This window comes from Mytilus galloprovincialis, chromosome 10, assembly GCF_965363235.1.
Source record: "Mytilus galloprovincialis chromosome 10, xbMytGall1.hap1.1, whole genome shotgun sequence".
NCBI lineage: Eukaryota > Metazoa > Mollusca > Bivalvia > Mytilida > Mytilidae > Mytilus > Mytilus galloprovincialis.
In genome coordinates, this window is record NC_134847.1 from 67,495,064 (window position 1) to 67,518,516 (window position 23,453).

General features: G+C 30.6%; 1 protein-coding gene across 2 annotated transcripts in view; it reads left to right on the plus strand.

Moving 5' to 3' along the window:
• LOC143048189 (adhesion G-protein coupled receptor G6-like) overlaps nt 1-21,346 on the plus strand; it is a 71,107-nt gene extending 49,761 nt beyond the window's left edge. The window contains exons 13-27 of one of the 2 annotated variants that reach the window (XM_076221719.1): nt 240-366; nt 2,150-2,265; nt 2,786-3,017; nt 4,100-4,271; nt 5,274-5,408; nt 5,953-6,111; nt 6,606-6,755; nt 7,968-8,095; nt 11,499-11,622; nt 12,056-12,200; nt 13,413-13,488; nt 15,698-16,092; nt 17,078-17,104; nt 19,219-19,302; nt 19,886-21,346. In XM_076221719.1, coding sequence (XP_076077834.1) covers nt 240-366; nt 2,150-2,265; nt 2,786-3,017; nt 4,100-4,271; nt 5,274-5,408; nt 5,953-6,111; nt 6,606-6,755; nt 7,968-8,095; nt 11,499-11,622; nt 12,056-12,200; nt 13,413-13,488; nt 15,698-16,092; nt 17,078-17,104; nt 19,219-19,302; nt 19,886-19,956 — 2,141 coding nt within the window. In that variant the 3' untranslated portion in view covers nt 19,957-21,346. The remainder of the gene's footprint in view (nt 1-239; nt 367-2,149; nt 2,266-2,785; nt 3,018-4,099; nt 4,272-5,273; nt 5,409-5,952; nt 6,112-6,605; nt 6,756-7,967; nt 8,096-11,498; nt 11,623-12,055; nt 12,201-13,412; nt 13,489-15,697; nt 16,093-17,077; nt 17,105-19,218; nt 19,303-19,885) is intronic. The other variant, XM_076221720.1, reaches the window with a different exon arrangement.
• The last annotated feature ends 2,107 nt before the right edge of the window (nt 21,347-23,453 follow it).

Sequence of the window (23,453 nt, forward strand, 5' to 3'; positions counted from 1 at the left end):
GTTTATATTTTCTTGTCCATATGTCTAAAATCTGTCATTTGAACCATACATATCCAATTACTTTGCTGAATTATTTGTATTATTTACAATTATATTAACTTTAAACAATAACTAAGATATATCAAAGCCAAAATAGACAACTAAAGATATTTTATACCTTTTGTTTGTCCTACAGGTGATGTATTTCTGATTTATACGTCTGACAATATTTCTAAAAGAGGAATTATTTTATGATTTAGATGGCAAGTGTCCAGAAGAAACTACAAGTGATACTAAAGGCCAGTTCCAATGGAAACCGGTTTTCCCAGCAGAAATTTCAACTGTACCCTGTTCTGGTAATTCAGGAGCTACAGCAACACGCATTTGGTAATTACAAATTATGGAGATACGATTAAAATGAGATTGGTAGTACGATAGTAATGAGTATGAGCTAAACAGCTTTTGAAATATTTATGTGTCAGTATTCACCTCAGAAACTTACAAAACCTTTGAATAGACTTATTAAGAAGGGATATAATTACGATACTGTTGTCAAGTCATTAAAGATTGCATATTTTGGCGTTAATATTGAGTCACTGATAAAGTCTTTGCATCGGAACTAAACACATTTATTCTAAAAACAGTTATTGGCATGACACGGGTTATGTTCTTCTCATATATGTTATGATGGTATGATACTAAACCCCTAACGGGAAGGATTGTGCCTGATGTTCATATGATGAAATCATAATCTTTCAGTCAGTTTAATTGAAGTCTGGAGCTGGCATGTCAGTTAACTGCTAGTAGTCTGTTGTTATTTATGTATTATTGTCATTTTGTTTATTTTCTTTGGTTACATCTTCTGACATCAGACTCGGACTTCTCTTGAACTGAATTTTAATGTGCGTATTGTTATGCGTTTACTTTTCTACATTGGTTAGAGGTATAGGGGGAGGGTTGAGATCTCACAAACATGTTTAACCCCGCCGCATTTTTGCGCCTGTCCCAAGTCAGGAGCCTCTGGCCTTTGTTAGTCTTGTATTATTTTAATTTTAGTTTCTTGTGTACAATTTGGAAATTAGTATGGCGTTCATTATCACTGGACTAGTATATATTTGTTTAGGGGCCAGCTGAAGGACGCCTCCGGGTGCGGGAATTTCTCGCTACATTGAAGACCTGTTGGTGACCCTCTGCTGTTGTTTTTTAGTTGGTCGGGTTGTTGTCTCTTTGACACATTCCCCATTTCCATTCTCAATTTTATGTAATCAATAAGATTTTCGGTTATGTCTATTGCACATATCCGTGCTGGTTTGTATTTTCTAAGATAACTGCCTACCCCATTGTTCCAATTACGTTTTTCTAAAGCAAAAATGGAAAAGCATAGCATAAGAATCAGCGAAGAACCAACTACCAATTCCTCCGATTTTATTTAAGGAATGACTGTAATATTTGTTCTGTCTATGAAGAAATAACATAAAAAATTTGGTGCACACTGAATAACGCGCGTAGCGGGTTATTTAACAGTGTGCACCATATTTTTTATGTTATTTCGAATAGACAGAAAAAATATTACAGTCATTTCTTATAATTTAATTCTAAATTCCATTTTAAACCGTAGAAACCCATGAAAAAACGTTGATGACGTCACGGTCACATGACTAAATTATGTCTATGGGCTCATAACAAAATAACGTCAGCCAATCAGAAACCGCGTTACATCCAAAATTAAATTATAAACATATAAAAAAAGACACAGATAAATGACAAAGAATAACATCGTGTCCACAAAGACTGACTTGTTACATGCACATAATCTACAAGCATGAATCCAGTTTTACGAGCGGTCACCCTCACCTTTTCTCACCTAGACCACATATTGCAGAATCAAAACACAGTTTTAGACTGTTGTTGAATTGATATTTTTTTTAATTTTTAAACTAGCATTGCTTTCTTCATGTTATGTTGACATTAGACATTTATTTCTCTTATACAACGTTTGCTCATATAGCCCATCCCATGTTTTGTTAGTTCTATTTTTTTGCGTTCTGTATTTTAGGTAGGTACGGGCGATCTTGATGAAGTAAAATAAAAAAAAAAAACCCTCGCACGTAATAAATTGATTTTTTTTTTCAACCAATAGCTGATTACTTTGATTTATCATATTTCATAGTTCCACAGACCTTTTAGGACAACCAGTATGGAATGCACCAGATACTTCGACTTGTCAATATATAAATCAAGTCACACAGTCTCTTACTGAGCTAGCCAACAAAAACGTTGATAGTAGTAAGTGTTATTCTATATAACAAAAACTTATCAAGAGATCAAACAATATATATATATATATATATATATATATATATATATATATATATATATATATATATATGTCTCATCAGACCTATTATCTGGTCCACCAGATACATGTATCGTCTATATAAGACTCATCATTGACATCCTGGAATCAACACAGGTTGAGGGCCAAATAAAAAAAAAGTTGAGAATTAAAACAAAAAATTCTGAAAGAGGTGTATCAAAAACAACTCCAGGATACAACTATTTATCGCAAGAGTAAATTTTGGAAACGATAAGATCACTCGACATCAAAGCTGTTACCAATACCGATTACATGTACATTTGAATGCTTATACTCCCAACGTTTTATCGATTCTAATTTTTAATTAAGTACAATTATTTTTACTGGAGTTTAGTTTTGTATAATGAGATAAAAGTGCCGGTCTCTTCAAACATGTTAAACGTTAATTCTGTTGCAATTAAAATTATGTTCTGCTTTATATTGTTATAGATAACGTTAACAGCATTCAGTCAGACCTTCTTTCATTATCCAGAGAATCGCTCTCTTTTACCGACGTTGACATATCTCTATCCGTGGAGGTTATTGAAGATCTGCTTATAGAAGGTTCGCTATATACAAACACGCAGAAAGGTCAGGACATGGTGGAAACAATGAGTAATATACTTAACTCACCAGGAAATGTTATAACAGAGTCAGAAACTACGTACAAGTCATCAGAAAGGTATGTCGTGTCTTTGTGTCAAGTTTTATGATCACGCTTTACATCAAATTAACATAAAAATCTGATTTCTAGTAATAAAATGTCTATCGTGAAATTTTTAAAGGAATCATGGACACAATACTCATAAAGCTATAATCAATTTTGCAAGCATTTTCGTGAATCGAATTGACAGGTAATGATACTTCCGATTATTAGAAAATAGAGAATCTTAATAAAGGCAGTACTGAACCGCTGTTCATAAATCATAAAACCGATTGCGAGAAATCAAATCCGGGTTGCACACTTAAACAGAGGACAACACATCAATTATAAGAGGAAAACAAAGCAACAACAGAAACACTGAAGAGCATCCAAACCAAATGCCAATGCAACATACATAGAAACGAACTTTTTGATAACAACTGCCATATTCCTGAAATGAGACACGACATTTTAAAACAACATGGTGGATTGAACCTGATTTTATGGCTTGGTAAATCCAACGCTTATGTGACAACGAAAAAAAATACTATTAATATGAGATAATACTGTTTAATTACATAAGGTTTCTATGTTACACATAATTTGAAACGGTTTTGTTTTTAAATTATATAGAGCTTGCTTCAAATACTTTTTATACGACGTCAAATACTGGCTTTAAAAGTGTATTGATTATAAAGAGGTGAACAAACTTCGATCTTGGTTATCGCAATATGTCGGTTTAGTTGTTACCCCAAGTCATTGCTCTGGAGGTTCCATCATTGTAGCCTAATTAATATATATTTTGTTCTGAAATATTTTTTTCAATGTACACTGAGTAGTTATTATCTCAAAAATGGAGATAATATGAATCTATTTTGTATGCTCTGGGATATAGGAAATGAGAAGAAAACATTTCTAGTACACTATGTGTAGATAAATTCTACTCATATTAATGAGAATAAAATATACAATAGAAGTTGTCACTTTCTTTTTCTGATGATCGTGTAACTTGTTCTGGAAAATGGAACTTTTTTTTATTTTTCACTACACACTGACAAATTAACCGTTTTTCTTATATGCATTTGAAATGTACATCTGTCATATTTTTAATGTCACAATAGATTTGTTAAGACTGTAGAAAGTTTGGCTAATGGAATCGTACCTTCATCTGGAGAATTTACAGCAGTAAAAGACAACTTGGCGTTAGCAGTGCGAGAAAGTGACCCTAATAACTTTTCAGGACTAACTATGGCAGCAATTGTGTCGCAAACGCAAGGAATAAGTAAAAATGGAGTATGTTTTTTTATTTGTTACTTGATAAACTTGATTAATGACTTTACAAACCGACAAGTTCAAATGATTGAATTATTCAATGTTCGGTTATTTTCATCATTAAAAATGTATTTCCAAAAAAAAAAAGATAAGTTCAAAAATTCAATTCAATTACACAATCCATCACATTCACATATTACTCAAATTATGTTGTTGAATTTGCATGTTATGTTACTTCTTTGAACCATGAGAACATTCAATTATGAGAATAAAGACACACAGAATCAACAAATGAAACTAATTTATTTATAAAATATTGAATAACAGTTAGGATCAGTTTTATCCACTCTAAAAATATATCACGAACTGTGATGACGCCTGATCTAGAACAGTCCTCGAACAGTTGCCATGACGCCTTCAGAATTAGTCATAACGATAGCTGTTCTATCCTTGAACTATTTTGGACTGTTCTACTCTAGAGTAAAGAAATATATCCCTCTCATACATTCCTTGCCCGGATATGGCTATACTTCATGTTCTTTTTGGTTTTATCTGTTATTCAACGTTTTTGTTAGGTTGATCGTTTTCATATTGTTTGGTATCAATCATTACTGAAGCGACATTGTTTCTATTTGTACCAATAACGTTTTTCTACTCTAGAACACATTCTTAATAGGTCTTTCGCTTAACATATTTTTTACAGTTCTTCATTCGATTATATTCGGACATTTCGGTTTGTACTGTTCTAAACCAGATTGTTCTGACACTTTTGCAGAGAGGTTAAAACTGATCACACATGTTTACTTTTTAAGTGTTATTGTACTTTTGCCAAATGTTTTAAATCGAAGTCAAACATTTAATTTTTTGCAACAGCCTTTATAAATACAACAGTAGTTTACCGCTGTTCAATAGTAATGAAAGTTATGAAATTACAAAAGTAACAATATTATGAAAATTTCATCAATATCATCAATGAATTATCAATCAATTTTTAAAACATTGAACCATATGTATTTGTTATAGATAACTATAAAGGATGGGGTTGATCTAACAGACCTGCAATCTGGAGTAATTATCCCGTCATCATTTTTCCAAACGGTTGGTGGTAATTCGCCAAGACTTGCATTCGCGGTATACGGTAACAACAAAGTCTTCAAAGTAAGCATTTAATATGTTTTTTTTTTATATATATATAGGTCAGGAAGAAAATCTTTTCATTGCAGATATTGAACTAATTTTAAAAAAAAATCTGAAATTGTCATTGACAGTAGATGCTTTAGTTTTCCAAATGAGTTTGAAATAACTGTCTTGCCTCGTCTGATTAAGAGCATGTCTAATAAAAATCGTAAGAAATGTATTGTGAACCTTAGTATTTGGGAGTGTTGTCTCATGACACTTATAACCCATTTATATATCTATGTTACGTATTTAATAAAGCTGTTTTGTTCAAATTATTATTATTATTATTATTTATTAGATTTTTTTAGTTTTGCCTATTTCGCAAATTATTTTTGTACCTATTTTGAATTATGTAATTCTTTAAACAGTTATGACTAACAATTGTAATTAGATATAACAAGATGTGGTATGAGTGCCAATGAGAAAACTCACCATCAAATTCACAATTTATAAAAGTAAAACATTATAGGTCAAAGTACGTTCTTCAGTATGTTTAAAAATTGATTTAAATTTTTGTACACAGAATGCTGTCACAAAGAATCTGAAGGCACCTCTAGTGACGCCTATCAATGTCCAGAGTGTAAATGAAGTAAATGCTCCTGTCATATCAACATCAGTACAAAACACTAATGTACAAGGACTAAAGCAACCTGTCGTCTTTAGATTTAAACATTTTGATGATGTATGTTTTCATTTTAGTATGTTGATTTTTACAATAATATGTGTCAATAGTTTGTATTTGTAAATTTCTAACGATATCAAATGTTAGGTGCACACATATCTGGACCAGTTCGACCATACGTTTTAAAATAGTACGTTTTTACGAGTCTTTTTAGGTAAAAATTAAATAAAAGTAATATGAATTGGCAATGTTTGCTTAACTTACAAAATAATATCACTTATCTGTAATGTATATCAATTCAATTTACTATGTCTGACAAAGGATGCAAACGTTTAAAAGGAAAATTACTTGATATCATATTATTTTCGTGATACTTAAAATTGAGAATGAAAATTGGGAATATGTCAAAGAGACAAGAACCCAACAATCGAAAGCCCACAATGGGTACTTTTGCCTTTTTTAGACTACAATGTCTAAAAATGTTTAATTCAAGTACCTAATTAGCATTCAAATATATATATTTTTTGTTTCAACTTCCTTTAAAACATTTCTAGAGTTCTGATCGACCACAGTGTGTTTTTGTTAAAACAACTGGGTCGTCTAGTATAGAATGGTCGAGCCAAGGATGTATAGTAAAAGAACACGTGAAAGGAAGTCATACAGACTGCGAATGTGATCATCTGACTAGCTTTGCCTTACTCATGGTTAGTACTCTTGTACTATTCAAAATAGTTTTCAAGTAATATCAATATATTAAGGTTTGTGTATGGTGAGAACGCGGTGATAATACATACCTATATAATGATTTAAATGTTTGAAAGAAATAAATGTGGCATGAAGCCATTTTTCTGATTTAAAGTTTGTTAATAGTTATCAAAGGTACCAGGATTATAATTTAGTACGCCAGACGCGCGTTTCGTCTACATAAGACTCATCAGTGACGCTCATATCAAAATATTTATTAAGTCAAACAAGTACAAAGAATCCCATTATTCATTGTAACATTTTATTACTCAAATCTACTAATGAATGTGTCATGCTTACTACGAACCTATCGTTATTATTTTTGTTATCAAATATATTTATAATGTTAGCGATTATCAATTTTGATCATCACATTTTGCTATGCTTAAAAAATGAAGAAAAGTCAAAAAGAAAAACGACACCATGAAAAATGACAAAATGATCAACAGACAACATTCTTTAGGCGAAAGATACCAAATGATTATTCTCACTCTGAATTAAAAAAAAAACAACAACTTGCAACGCCATGGTGAAATATGGTTAATTTTGTAAATGTCCAAATCAATAAATTCTTTACCTTAAATTAAAATGCGATATATTTGAAAACTATTAATAGGCATGAAGGACTCTAACCGAAGAAACAATTTAGATTCAACTTTCGAAAATAAAACTGCGAAATTAGCCAATCAGAAAATATATATAAAAAGCAACACACATATGAGACATATAAATTCCATGACCTGATAGAACATTGTTTTACAGTAGCAATCAATCGTGAACTAACTATAAACAAATGTCATGAACAAATAATAGATAATAAAGACAACAATTTAAAAGTTATCAAAATATCCAACAACGTAGAAAACTATATGGCTAATACAAAACGAACCTTTTGAATAGTAATAAAATTCTATTAAAATAGTTTATGTTCAGATGTTATGATACTACTTCATACAGTGATAAGATGTAGGGTAAATCATCCTAGAAGAAAGACGTAGTTTACGTATTTCTAATCCTCGATTTCTTCTTAATTAATATTTTGCAACAATAGAAAGTCGGATGAAATATTGCTATGTAATGTTTCTATTTTATCGGTACGTCGCCCTGACCTAGTTAAAAATCAATTCAATAATGACTATTTCTATGTTTTATATGTATAATGTTTATTTCAGGATATCTACCAAACTGGTGGCGGTTTGTCTGAAGCAAATAAATTAGCTTTGACTTATATTTCCTACATAGGATGCGGTGTGTCTCTCTTGGGTCTCTTATTAACACTGCTTACTTATTTTATGTTTAGGTGAGTTTAATGAACTTAATATTAGACAGGTACGCTAAAATCCGACTAATCAAAACATCACAAAATCATTTTTTTTCCTGCCTTGATCAATCATATAAATGATATTTTAGAACCAGTAGATCAAAAAGAAGTTAAAGGGAACATCAAAAATAGTATTTATAAATAAGATGTGGCATGATTGCCAATGAGACGAAGAGACCTATTGACAGGACAGGCACATACATACAGATTGTCCGGGGTTAAATATGTAATACATATAAAGGGCTGAAGAAATGCTAATTTACATAGCTCCATGTTTGTATTTTTACTCAAAATTATATACTTATCGAAGCTCTTAACATTTCGAGTGAATAAAATTGGACCATGCATTACGAAAAATACAAGACTTGTCACACGAAGAATGAATTGTGATCTTTTATTTATTCTACAAATATGTGACAACAATAATACTTGTGATGGGAACAGTTAAATTATCTAACAGGATTAATCTGTTATTCATTTATAAAAGGAGAAGGTTCACGAAGGGGTAAAATTGGCCCTGAATTTTTTGTTTTTTTTTTAAATCGGGCCAAAAAATTACAAATTTCACATAGAAGTACTTGTGATAATGGTAGTAAGACAAAAATATTTTTTTCTGGCACTTTCCTTTATATTTTATGGAGCTATGATCCCTTAAATAAACATAATTTGTATTAAAAGGTTAATTTTGGTACTTTTTTCCTATAATTTTAATTGTTTTTGGCATAATTAACTTTGTCCGCCATCTACGATCCAAAATGTTTTTATATTGATGAAATCTATGACAAAATTGGAACCTTTTGGCTACAACACATATTGGATCGTAGGTGGCGGCCAGTGTGTTTCTAAAGCTTTTAGGTCTGAAAAATTCACAAAATCATCATATTTTGACCAATTTCTAAAATGGGCATACTTTGGAGAATATTTTGTACTCTTATGAAAAGAATTGATATACTTAGCATTAAGACTTTTGAAAGAGACCAATTTAAAAACCAAATTGAGACCTTTTTTGTGTTTTATGATAAAGTTGATATTTTAGAACATTCTGTGCCATAAGTGAACCTTGTCCTTTGAAATGCGAAAGAAATTATAAGGTATTTCGTTTTTTGAAGGCATTTCATTTGCAATTATGAAATTCAATTATAAATTGAAAAGAAATTTTACCTGATTGGTGTGTTGCCATTTTGTTGCCTTCTTATAGCTTGTATACCCCTATGACAATTTTACCTATTATTTCTGTTTTGTTCACGCATCGTTGTAAATGTAATGGAATTTGATACGGCTGTCATACTTGTGAGGGGTTTAGGGCTATAAAACCAGGTTCAATCCACCATTTCCTACATTTGAAAATGTCTGTACCAAGTCACGAATTGACAGTGGTTGTTCATTCTATTGGATGTGTTTTATCATTTGATTGTTACCATTTGATGAGGGACTTTCCATTTGAGTTTTACTCGGAGTTCAGTATTTTTATCATTTTATTTTTTATACATGTAAAGTAGTTTAGATGCTAAAGAATATTTTCTGCTGCAGTTTAATGATATTTATGTAATGTTGTGCTCTTCGTGCCCTTACTTACATCATTTCATTTTTGACTCCTTATCTGGATTAGACTAAACTTGATGTCCTTTTTATGTTAACCAGCTCTTCAATCGTTTTAAGAGGTTTTGGATTTTTAAATATTTTCGTATATTTTCGTATCGAGCATCTCTGAAGAGACATTTTTAAATTATCGAAATACGTATCCTGTGCTTAAAAAATGGTATAACTACCACTTGGTAGATACATCTGCTAGTTGACTGTTAGTTTCCGAGTTTATAAGCTCAGTAGCAGGTACTTTGATACTGGCATGACATTATGGATATTAGATAGTGTTAATCAAAAAGATTAGCAGCTTTAAAATTTGTAAAGTCCTATTGAATTAAGGAATATTATCCCTCATACAAAAGTCTGATTTATTGTCTGGATTCTACAATACCTAAATACCATTTTTATTTTGATCATCTCTTCCAACGATTTTTTAGGGGTTTGAATTTTCAAATATTTCGGTCTCGATCATTACTTAAGAGACATCAATTGTATGGACTTATGATGGCGGGTTACTTTCTTGTGATAACTCAACGTTTAAATATATTTAAGATAGAATCATTGTATACCGCCATCTTGGATTGTACAATTACAGTACAAAATCGGTCTAGTTATTTGCCCAAATCAACAAATTTGGAAACAGACTTGCAATTTAATGGTTAGACTGTTTATCTATATTAAGAAAACTTGTAAATTTATTGTATTATTCAAAATAATTTGACAAATATCAAGCTTTTTGGTTTTTTTTAAAATCATTTTTTTCAAATGAGCCATTTAAGGGGAGATAACTCTTTTAGTACAAAATTTATACTGGACTAATAGGGAAATTTTTTATTTTTACTTGTGGCAAGAAAACAAGTTCGGTGACACCATGTTTTCTTTTTATTTTCTTAAAATATATTATGAAACGTATCTTCTCACAATTTATTTCAAAATTCTATGCCATAGAATTTTTTTTATGCACTCTTATGTGTTTTTTTCATGAACAAACTAACCAAATTTATGCATTTTTCAACGACTCATAGCTCGAAAAATAGCACGGTGACCCATACTTTTTGCTATATTTTTGAAAAAAAGCGTAGTAAGATCTTCATTTTGGCAAATTATAAAAAAAAATCTGTCTCAAAAAACATTTACTTATGATCTACCTTAATAGTAATTTTAATATTAACAAACAGTATAATTGAAATTTAAGCCTCAATAACAGCTATCATAAACTACCGCCTTTAATTGCAAACCAATTAAACAGAAAAAAACGGAAAACAGTATGTGGAGTATCTTTCCGGACTATCTGATATCACTGCCAATTATCTAGTACACAAATCGCACTCTTTTGTGTCAGTAAGAGTAAAATTGTATGTAGAGAAAAATATACTTAACCTTACAATCAACTTAAATCACCTTCAGATTTGTGAATTCAAAATGGAAAAACGCTATTTAATAATAATTTTGAATTTAGAAAATGAATTACTAAGTTTATGTATATTACGTTTTCGAAAATTGCTTGGATAACAACTTAACGTATCCTTGTATACATTTGTGCTTATTTCAGATGTTATCGATGTATATATTTTCTTTGTTGAATGTTGAATCACTTCTATGTGACATGAGTTATCATTAACTGAGGATTTTCTACCCTATGAATAGATTACTTAAATAGCTGTATTTGGCAAAACGAATATTAATAATTGAGAAAGAAAGAAAAAGAAGCAAAAAGTTCATTAATTAAGATCTCTTTCAGCAAATGACTTGATAGTATTCGTGATATATTTACATAAACGTGTGATTTACTTTTCAGAAAATTAAGAGTAAATAACCCTTCCAAGATATTGATAAATCTGTGTATGGCTTTAGCTGTAACGAACGTAATATTCCTTGTTGGCATGCAGGAATACACCTTAGATAATGATATCGGCTGTAAGGTAATAACTATCATATGTCAATACTTTGAACAAGAATGTGAAATTTAATAACATTTTTAGTGAGCTGTTTCCAAGTAATAATTATTTAGATCTAGAAAGTCTATATAATTTAAAACAATAAGTTACATAGACGTACTAGAATATTTTAATCACTTCAAACACAGCAGTCATTGTTCTTCAGTGCATCTGAATAAAAACTCGGTTTTTCGGTCACGTATTTTATGAAACGCAACTATATTCCTTTTATTAGTGGGCGTTATTGTCTTTTTTAATTCAATTGTTTGGATTTTCGTTGATAAACAGATACATTTTCCTACATGTTAGTTACACTATGCATTTATGTTTGTAATTGTCCTCATTGTAAGCTTGGAAGAGGTACAAATAGTTAATATATATAGAAAAATCAAGAATAAGAATACTTATCTATTTACAGATAGTTGCTGTAGCTCTACATTATGTCCTGCTATCAGCTATGTGTTGGATGTTGATTGAAGCTTTTTACATGTACCTTGCGCTGATTAAAGTTTTCAATACATATTTTTCACATTTTCTGTTAAAATGTTGTCTTTTTGGATGGGGTGAGTTTTCCTTTTTGATGAAAGAACACATTTGCCGAATTTTCAGGAAAACGCTTGGGTCAAACTTGGTGATATAATTTACAATATACATGTTTTTTTCTGGAATTATCATATGTTCTCTTATATGCATAAACATTATTCATTTGTACTTGCAAATGCTGGCTTGTGTTCCCCTTAAAGTCAACTTCAACTATTGTGGATTCATTTATTTTCGTGGATATCAATTTTCGCGGATTATGGAAAACATGCATTTTCATGGATATTAGATTTTTTGGTTTTGCCAATATCTGTTTACAAAGCTTATAGAAAATGTGTAATTCGTTGTACATTTAAATTCGTGGATCCCTGTATCAACAAAATCCACGAAAATTGGTATCCAACGAATGATAATGAATACACATAATAAAATATTCTTGAACTTCGCGATGTCAAATATGGCAAAAATAGGGGCGAAAGATATCAGAGGGACAGTCAAGCTCATGGATCGAAAACAAACTGACAATGCCATGGCTAAAAAAGAAAAAGACAAATAACAGTACACAAGACTATTATCAATATTATCAATATTAGGTATTTAGTTGCGAAGACGTCACTGCTGTGCAGTCTGAAAATAACTACCAGCCAGACTTTTGTATTATTTATAGTTTATAATAACTGATAATAAACAACGATTGACTGCTTTCCAATACGATTCCAACTAGACTGCACAGTAAGAGAATTAGTTTAAACATGCAAAATAGCGATCGATTTGTACAACAATAACTAATTATTTTTGTTTTGTTTCAAACTACTGTTAACCTGATACCATCAGTAAAAAGTATGTTTATGTAGAAAGCAGATGCCTCATATCTTACCAACGAAAACGATGATGAAGATTTACTTTTGATCAAAATTATGCAGCATCTATTTTTGATATTTGCTAGTAAATTTAATAGAGTTTCAAATTTGAATAGAATATCACGAATTCTAGTTGTTTAAACGTTTTGGCTACTCAATAGCTCTCTTAATTTTTAAAATCCCTCCTATTCAAAGGATGGCTGTAAGTCACATTTTACCTACTCAAGTATTAAAGAAAAAAAATTGTTTCATAAAAGTGTTTTTGAAATGTGTTTTTGAACATGCGTTCAAATAGTCAAAATGAATTACATATACATATTCTTAGCACGTCCAATAGCTATAACATATGACTCACCTTTATTTTTGTAATTATAGGTATGCCGTTTATCATTGTGGCAGCTACACTGGGTATCAATTCTACAAACAATTATGGACAACAAGCAGGTGGAATGTATGTTAAATGAGATAAAAACCAATTTACTTTAAGTACTGAGTAATTAAATTTATGATTAATTGCCTCATAAAAAAGTAGTAGCCCACTGACATAAATTATTTCAAATCAATCTAAATCAGTATTGGCTTATTCTTTGCTAATTGATGTGTAAAGCATGGGAACTAAAAGTGCTCCTCGTTTAAATGACTTACATCTTTACTCATAAAAGGCGAACTTCATTCAGAAGCTCTTGAAGCAGAATGTAAAGAATATAACATAGTCATTTTACTTCACGTTCCGCTATAGAGATCATGTCCTCTTACTAAATGATGCAAAGTTAAATGTCATTATTGATCTCCAACCTCCAAAAAGATACATCAAATATATTTCAATTTTCTCATATCATGATTTCATCTATACCTTGACAATTATGGTCTGTTAAAACAAATCTTAACAACAGAAGATGTAATTTCAGCTTTCCAATTGTATTCTTTCCGTTTCTATGTATAAACAATCCAGCACCGCCTACATAAATAGTGGTTTCACTCCTCAATTGATATAATATTCAAAGCATGCGTATCCTGTCATGACTTCTGGTCTTACTTCTTAAAAGGAAGCATATTTCCAAGGGTTCCCAGTCGTAAAATGTACGTACTTCTTTGAACGATTAGCTAACGCTATCGCAGGTCGGTTGACCTCTATGGAATATATGTCATTGATGAACATGTATATCTTCCAATTGTCGTATCCTATTTCGCAATTATGACATCATCGAATCAGTTTTATCACAGAATGTTTACAACCCATGAACAGCAAGTTAGTTGCCACACTTGGAGCAGGATATGTTGACATATATGACATCATACCCAGTGTTTTTGTTGAGCTCGTGTTGCACATTGTTAGTTTGCTATGGAGTGTTTATTCATAATTTTATTTCTCTTTTCGTTGTCCTTCTTATTTTCATCTTTTCGTTGTAATCTTCTCTTCGATTGATAAGTTTTGAATATCCCTTTGGTATCGTCTGATTTGCTTTCTGTCTGAATACGCTTTCTGACCAATAGCAAATGTAAAATGCATATATTTTAAGTGTATTCAACTTCATTAACTTGACAGGTGCCTAATGTTATATAAATGAACGGATCTGTTGGTAATTTTTTAACCCTGGGATATGAATAATTCATTGATTCATGTTCAAACTTCAAATATATAGCTTTCTACTCGAAAAAAAGTTAAGTAAGAGAATATTCACAACTTGAATATTTTTTTAAAGTAATTTATTCAATTCAAACGATGCCCGTTGTAGTATTTTCAAGAATCGATTATTCGGGAACATTCTTTCACACTTATCGTTTTCTGTACGATACTTTTATGGAGCCGCTAAGTCTGTCAAGAACATGGAGATTATTAGACTACTATTCTTTCTTAAATGCAGATACTTTGAATTTTAAGATACTTCAACCTTTAGATACAAAGTCTGTTTACAAACTTGTAAAGTAGGTAGTAAAATATGTTTCGCCCTTATGATATTAAGGATGCCTTTACTTTTCAATACTTCGATACTTACCTGATTGATATTATATCTTTCTTCTTCGTTGAAGAATGTAGGAATTAATGAGAAACTTCTGTCATGCGGTGTTGGCCTTAAGTGGATAGACTTTAATTTTAGTTTTGCTTGAGCGCTACGAGCGTACCAAATTTATTAAATATTATTTTCATTTTTGTATCGTATACCGCATACAAAATATAAAAAAGAAATAAATTTTCAAAAAATACCGAACTCCGAGGAAAATTCAAAAAGGAAAGTCAAATGGCAAAGTCAAAAGCTCAAACACATGAAAGGAATGGAGAACAACTGTCATATTCCTGATACTGGCATTTTCTTATGCAAAAAATGATGGATTAAACCTGGTTTTATAGCTAGCTAAACCTGTCATTTGTATGACAGTCGCATAAAGTTCTATTATATTGACAAAGATTTGAACAATACAAACAGGCACAATAGGAAAAAATGTCAAAAATAGGGTAGAGCAGTCAACATTGTGCTATAATCTTAATTACTTTAAAAACAAACAAATATGTAACAGTTTTTAATTTTTGTAAAATGTATTGTTCTAATAAAATGGTAAAGTGTTGAAAGAGTTTTTATTCTGTGAAAAGATACATTACTAAAGGTTGTTCAAATTTGAAAGAATTTAAGTCTTTGAAGTATATTTTTTTCATTTTATAGATGCTGGTTGTCTCCGGTACCATTCTATGCGGCATTTTTGGCACCAGTTGGGATCATTCTAATTCTTAACTGTATTTGTTTTGTATTAGTGTTCAGAGTTCTATTGAATGGTTCATCGAAGAAAATAACTAAATCTGACAATAAAAGCAGCATATCACAGAGACTTAAAGGTGCAATTGCTTTAATCGTTCTTCTTGGATTAACATGGGCATTTGCAATATTTTCCATTGATGGTGGAGGAATAGTGTTTCAGTATCTGTTTACGATATTCAACTCTCTCCAAGGACTATTCATATTTATATTCTATTGTCTGTTGAAAACAGAGGCACAGCAAACGTGGAAGAGAAAGTTTGGACGTGCACCACCAAAATACAGTGGACCTACCATGAGTAAAGGTATATATGCTTTTAGTGTATTTCAACATTTGTTTGTATAGTGTTCGCTTATTAATATATCTCTTTTCGAAGAATAAATTATCTTAGAGATGACAGGGAGATTTTCATCAAGACAATATTAAGTTTTGCTTGAAGACTATATTTTTTATTCAATAGAATAATCTTGGAAATAAAGAAATTTTGAAATTATAACTCATGCATGATTTTACGGGAAATGGGAAAATACAATCAAAATTCCTAACCTTGGTAAGAACTTACATCCAAATAAAGATGAAGATCATAGACTAATCTAAATTTCTGGATGTGTAATGGATAAAATCTGATTACTTCGTCAGGTATCTTCAAGTATTTCTTCTGATTTATATACTTATGATATATAAAATAAGTGCTGGTATATCTGCTTGTGTATCCTAATATTGATTTGAATGTATAACTCATCATAATATTTGATTTTGAATTTCATGAATCTGGGAAATGTCATGAACATCTGAATGATTTAAAATACCATCAAATGCTTTGCTTACAGTGTATATGATGCAGCTATATCCTAGCTCATATTTCTGTTATTAACATGCAAACCATGTATTAACTGATTTATCGCTATTTTTAAAAAATTTCCTTTGATCATGTTGACTGATCACTTCCTTTCTCAGCAGAGTCGAGTGATATGACAAAGCATGGCTAGAAACTAAGGAGCACGCGGCGTTGTCAATGAAATTGACCTGAAATTGACAACGTCGTCATAGGTAAAATATCGATAAACAGATTATCATTGGTCATTTCAACGATTATCTGTAATTACATTCATAAAGAATCACATTATACGAATTTTAATCTTTTCTGTTTCATCTAAATAAAAAATTGTAGATATGATAATAATTTCAAACATTGCATTGATGAAGAATCACATTAAACGCATGTTTCAACCTTTCTTTTGCATCGTCTATATAACTCATATGTATATGCTTATTTGTAATCATTGTAGAGAGGACTATTGATACGAGATCAAGAGGTAAAGGATATACTTGATTGTTTGTCTTAGTTTCTCTTTCTTAAACAACCAAGATTATGGAAAACCAATGACAATTTTGAAACAAAATCTGGGCAAGCGAGCATATTTTTTTTTTAAACATGACTATGATTATTTAAAATTAACTAATAGTAACATTAGTAATCTTGGTTGATGAAAAGCAATTTGTTTGCAGGCAATTATGTAAATATGTGCATAGTCTATTTCGTCTAAGTATTGTATTTTCTGTTTTACTTTAACATTCTTGTTATGTCTGGGTGTGCTTGTTTTAGTTCTAACAATGTTCAAAAATCCATAAAATTATAAATAGATATTAGATGATTTAATCATGGGAATAAAATAATTTAATTCATTCGAATGTCTTTTACCATTCAAATATAATAATACTTGATCGTAAAGACCATCAAGTTAAGCCTTAAAAGATATAAACGTATAACTAGGAGGAGTTCATAATGATATAAAGTGCATGATATAATTTATAGACCCCAAGGGAAATATTTCAAATGATTTTTACTCTATCAAATGGCCATAATAGATTTGACTGAATAAAATACATGTATTATGGGCATGTATAAACTTTTTATTGACTAATATTCATATTGACTATGTTGTTGTTTTCATATTTTATCTGTTAATTTGAAATTTTTGAGTCTCACTTTTTTAAATGAAAATCGGATTTAATAGAATAAAAAAGATATGAGGTATCTATCAATGATATGAAATCAGTAAATGCATAACAAAAAAATGATATGACTAGTAAATTGTTAATATCAATATGCCTCTATTTATATACATGTACTATCGTTGACATTTTGGTATTTTTATCAGAAGAGAATAGTTGATTAACAAAGATCATTTGGATTCTGGAAGATGTTATCTAATTTGCAATCATGCCATATCTTCTCATTATCATAAAGCTGTTCTTAATCAAAATCAAAAATAAAGCTTTCATTTACAAATACTACTACTACTACTAAGAAATGATACTTAGATTTTATGTTTGTTGTTATGACTTTTAATTTTAAATAAAAATATAACCCAATCAAGGAAAAATCTGATTACCTCCCGGTTTTGGTTATACTGTTTGTCCTTTTTGTTTTGTTTATAAGCTGTTCCTTTTTCATAACAAGTTTTCGATTTGTTTGGCATCGAGCATCACTAAAACTCATTGTCGAAATGTGCATCAGGTGTGATATATGTGGCTCCACTCAAAAGCGGCAAATTAATTAAATGCTTCTAAAATCGATGGGTATGTGGGGTATACAAAGTAAAATCTTTATCAGGACAACTACGGTTACATTTTAATGGTTAATGCCATTATATTTAGTCTATGAATATTATTCAGATATCTAATTCTCTTTTTTCTTTATAATCTTTACAAACCTGACTTAGCATATACCAATCATTGATCATATTGGTTGGTTCGTGTTTAAAATATTGTTTTTATGAAATATTTCAATTAATATTTTTGTCACTTCGTCTCGTTCTGTTGCCATGGTGTTTCGATTCTAAAAATTCTATGTCTGACTGCCCCCTCATTTCCTCTTCTCTTTTTGTATATATATGTTGTGCGCTAAAAGCTTAATTACACTCTCTTTCATATGTTTTAATGACTTACCAGGGGTGTTTTGACATTTCAGACCTGTCATGTTGTATTAATTCCTGTCCTTTCTATCTGTCTACTTAAATCTATTCTTTTTGTCAAACACATAGACTGTTCTGTTTTGTTCAATAATGAATATTGTTTAAATGTCTGTTATCCTAAGTTAGAGGAAACAGTTTGATCATGCAATCTTAAGGAATTAACCCAGCGGTGTGTACTTTCCTATTTAATCGAAGAAATAACATGGCTTTTTTTAACTATACAATTATACTGCATTATGGAAACCGTTGCTTTTAATTTATCTCCATAAAAAAGAGCTGTAGTTTAAATTTTAAAAACGAGAAACTGAAATGAATTGTATCATTAAGTATATACCATGTTTTCAATTTACTATTGCAGTGTTTCACTAGACGTACAAGCGTGATTTAATGTTTCGATATGCTTAATTTTATATGCTGACTTGATTCATAATTCATTTTATCAAATTCTTCAGATGCAACGTCCAATACCTACACCTCAGAGGTCAGTGAGAGTAAAAAAGAGTTTACTGATATATCGAAGGAAATTGATGCTTCTTGTAAGTCAATTTTTGTTCAATAGCTTGATGAAAAAACAGAGTCTTTCAAATTGGTTTATATCTCCTAATTTTAGAAAATAAAACTTACAAAAGCATAGCTTTGTGCTTTAGAAATATTTAGAAGAGTGTTTTTACTTTAAAAAAAAACAATAAAAAAGGAATTCAATGATTCTGATAGGTATCGCCTGGAATGTTCCTGGAACCGATGGCATTAGGGACTTTCCGTTTTGAATTTTCTTTGGAGTTCAGTATTTTTGGGATTTTACTTTTTTTATAAAGTATTTCCGCGGCGAGTTTCGTAAAAAAAACCGGTATAGTATATTCTAAGAAAGCTTTGTACTCTATCTTGTGAGGTGAAACAATCGAACACAATTATGTATTTGCAGGGAAATAGCTCTTTCTAGATTGATCAAAATTATTTTAAAGTGGATAACTGTTGAAAAATTGTAAAAATGATAAGATTAAAGAAATATCTAAAGAGATATACTTAACATTGCATATAATTTTACAAAAGGTCACTATAAACCCAATTTGTTTTTTTAATTATTAATCCGTATAAAAATTATGTATTTATTTTTTGCAGATCCTGAAACGAGACTGAAGTCAAAGGGAAATACCAAACGTTATCCTTCATATTCAGAATCCAACACGTGATCTCTATAAATGCTTATGAGTGATGATTATAAAATTATTGATTATATAATATGTAAAATTTCAGCTATGTCATTATTCTATCATACTTAAGAAATCATATATGTAATTGTATATCTCGATTACTATCTCATTTAGATATCTGCTCGTGCTTTAATGTATTTGAAAAAGTGGATGATAATATAACTTTTTCACAATTTCACCAACAAATTCGAAAAACATCATTCCGTTTTAATTTTGAAGAGGAAGTTATCCATGAAAACTTTTGAGATGACGAAAGACATTAACAGAAGACATAATTAATATAATATTACATATCAATACTTCCCTAAATCATATTAATTGAAAGAAGATATTTTGTTTTAGCCCTATCCTTGTTGAGTTTTAAGTTCTCTTGTTCTGCTCGTGTAAATTAAATCTTTCTGGTCGAGTGTCTTATAACCAAACGATCAAATCTCATTGTATAAAAAAAAACTCGCATTATGTGTCAAAGGGAAGATAGATTTAAATCTATACAACAAATCTTCGTACTTTTTTTGACCTTTTACGAATTTTTTGATTCGAGAGTCACTGATGTATCCTTTACAGACGAAAAGCGCGCCCGCTGTACATAACGTTTTATAAGAGGTCGGTCATTTAAAGACGTAAAAACCGTATCATATATGTTTACGTATACGCATCTGCAGATATACAAAAAAAAAAGTATGTGATCTCTAATGCAAGTATTGGTTGTTCTTTAGGTTCGTGTTTAAAATATTGTATTTATGTAATATTTGCAAAATGTGCTTTGGTAGGCTTGTTGGTTTCCAAGAACAAGACTAAAGGAAACCGAATACTCACTGTTCAGAATATTTTTCTGTATTTTCTTATATTTTCACTTTTTTTTACTGAGTTTTATAACAATTAAGTATTATCCCATCTACGCATTATTTACATTAGTTTCTTCTGTCTTTATAGATGTTCCTTGTTGATTCCGCTGTGTATGCTTAAAAATACATACATTAGAATATGTGTCGAATCATCAAGATGACGTTGGTTGTAGTGATTTTACAGACATTCTAAGATTCATTAGTGTATTTAATGAACTTGTATCACAGCCAGGAATTTCATTACCTGTTGCTCTTGTTGTATCGAACACATACTATTTATTTCCAATGTTGTATACTAAAATTTTATTGATTTCGTGGCATTACAAGCATTTATTCTTTAAATAATACATCTATTTATTTGTATATAGAACTTAATATTTGAGAACACTGTATTTGAATATCAATATAATTCAAGTTATATAAGCTATATAAGTCGTACCACATCTCCACATTATTATAAGGAAGGAATTTATTAATATGGAAACACGGTCTACTTTGCAAATTAATAAATTCATTCAAAATAACCTTTATTAGCTTATTCATGCCCTTATTTCGAAATTGTATATTTATTAAGACCACTTTTAAAACATATTTGGTACATATCATTTGGCAGTTAGAGATGACAACTTGCATTTTGGGAAAGGGCAGTGGTTTGTTGATATATTTATAGAATATATAGTTATTTATTAACTGCAATCAGAAAGGAATCGAAAAAGACAGGTGTAGGATTTACCACAATGAAAGCAGAATCCAACAAGTAAAATTGAGAAAGGAAATTGGGAATGTGTCAAAGCGACAACAACCCGACCATAGAGCAGACAACAGCAGAAGGCCACCAATAGGTCTTCACTGTAGCGAGAAACTCCCGCACCCGGAGTCGGTCTTCAGCTGGCCCCTTAAAAATATGTATACTAGTACAGTGATAATGGACGTCATACTAAACTCCGAATTATACACAAGAAACTAGAATTAAAAATCATACAAGACTAACAAAGTCCAGAGGCTCCTGACTTGGAACAGGCGCAAAATTGCGGCGAGGTTAAACATGTTTATGAGATCTCAACCCTCCCCTTATACCTCTAGCAAATGTAGAAGAGTAAACGCATAACAATACGCACATTAAAATTCAGTTCAAGAGAAGTCCGAGTCCGATGTCAGAAGATGTAACAAAAGAAAAGAAATAAAAAGACATTAATACATAAATAAAAACAGACCACTAGAAGTTAACTGACATGCCAGCTCCAGACCTCAATTAAACTGATTGAAAGATTATGTCTTCATCATATGAATATCAGGCACAATCCCGCTCGTTATGGGTTTAGTATCATACTATCATAAAATATATGAGAAGAACATAACCCGTGTCATGCCAACAACTGTGTTTTAAAAAAATAAATGTGTTTAGTTCCGATGCAAAGACCCTATAAGTGAATCAATATTAAAGCCAAAATATGCAATCTTTAATGACCTGACAACAGTATCGTAGCTATATCCCTTCTTAATAAGTCTGTTTAAAGGTTTTGTAAGCTTTTGAGGTGAATACTCACATTTTTGTGCTTTGTAAAGAATATTAACATAAAAGGTTGGATGTGAAATACCTGAACGTATAAGATGTCTGCATGTTGAGTTGTATTTACGAATTATTTCCTTATACCGATGATAAAATTTAGTAAATCTTTTGACAAGTTTGTGATATCGAAAACCCTGGTGTAATAATTTTTCAGTATTATCAAATATTCGAAAGAAACCAACAAAAGTCAATTTAGGAATACGATATACCAGATAAAAGATAACCCAAATTCTTTGAAATCCCTCGTAATATTTCCAACGACTCCAGATTACCTTCGTTATACAAATGTAAACAAATTGTAAGACAAACTAATATATGATCAAAATAAAAAATAACAAATAGTAAGTTTGAATTTTGGCAATTTTTTGTCATGGATTTATTAGGACAGTTCAACTATGTATCAACCGGCCAACGAATTTGCATTCATTGACAATTTCTCAATAATGTCCAAGATAAAAACATTGGAGGGCAACCATCATATGTTTTCTCCAAATGGCAACTGGGCTACCAGACACCAACTGTGATAAATTCAGCCCTTCAGTAAAACTATGTATTCAGGTAACATTCTGTCCAATCCATGACGCTTCTTTTGACAATATCTGAAAATATACAACAAACAGCAGAAAAATATTCTAAAGGGTGGGATAGGGTGGGTTTTTGTGTTACTTCAGAGTTCAAATCACGCAATGAACAAATCACGGAAAGCATGCAATTTTATACCAAATAAAAGCGGGAAAACCGCTTATGGAAAATGTAGGTTAACAAAAGACGCTTAAGTCCGTCAAAATTAAAGAAAAGTTAACTCTAGTTTAGCAGACGATACTCTCAATTTATTAAATTGATTTAATGCTGAATGATTAAATCTTAATACATAAATTTATCTCGCTAAAATCTAATACGTTGTTACATACACGAGCGAATCGTACAAGTTGAGATATATAAACACCATAAGATGGTGACAAGGGAACGTCACCATCTAAAAGTGGATAATTAACGATAGGAAATGAAAAATCATCTCTTTTATATAAATTTTTTGTATTAAGCTTTCCGTTAATGATATA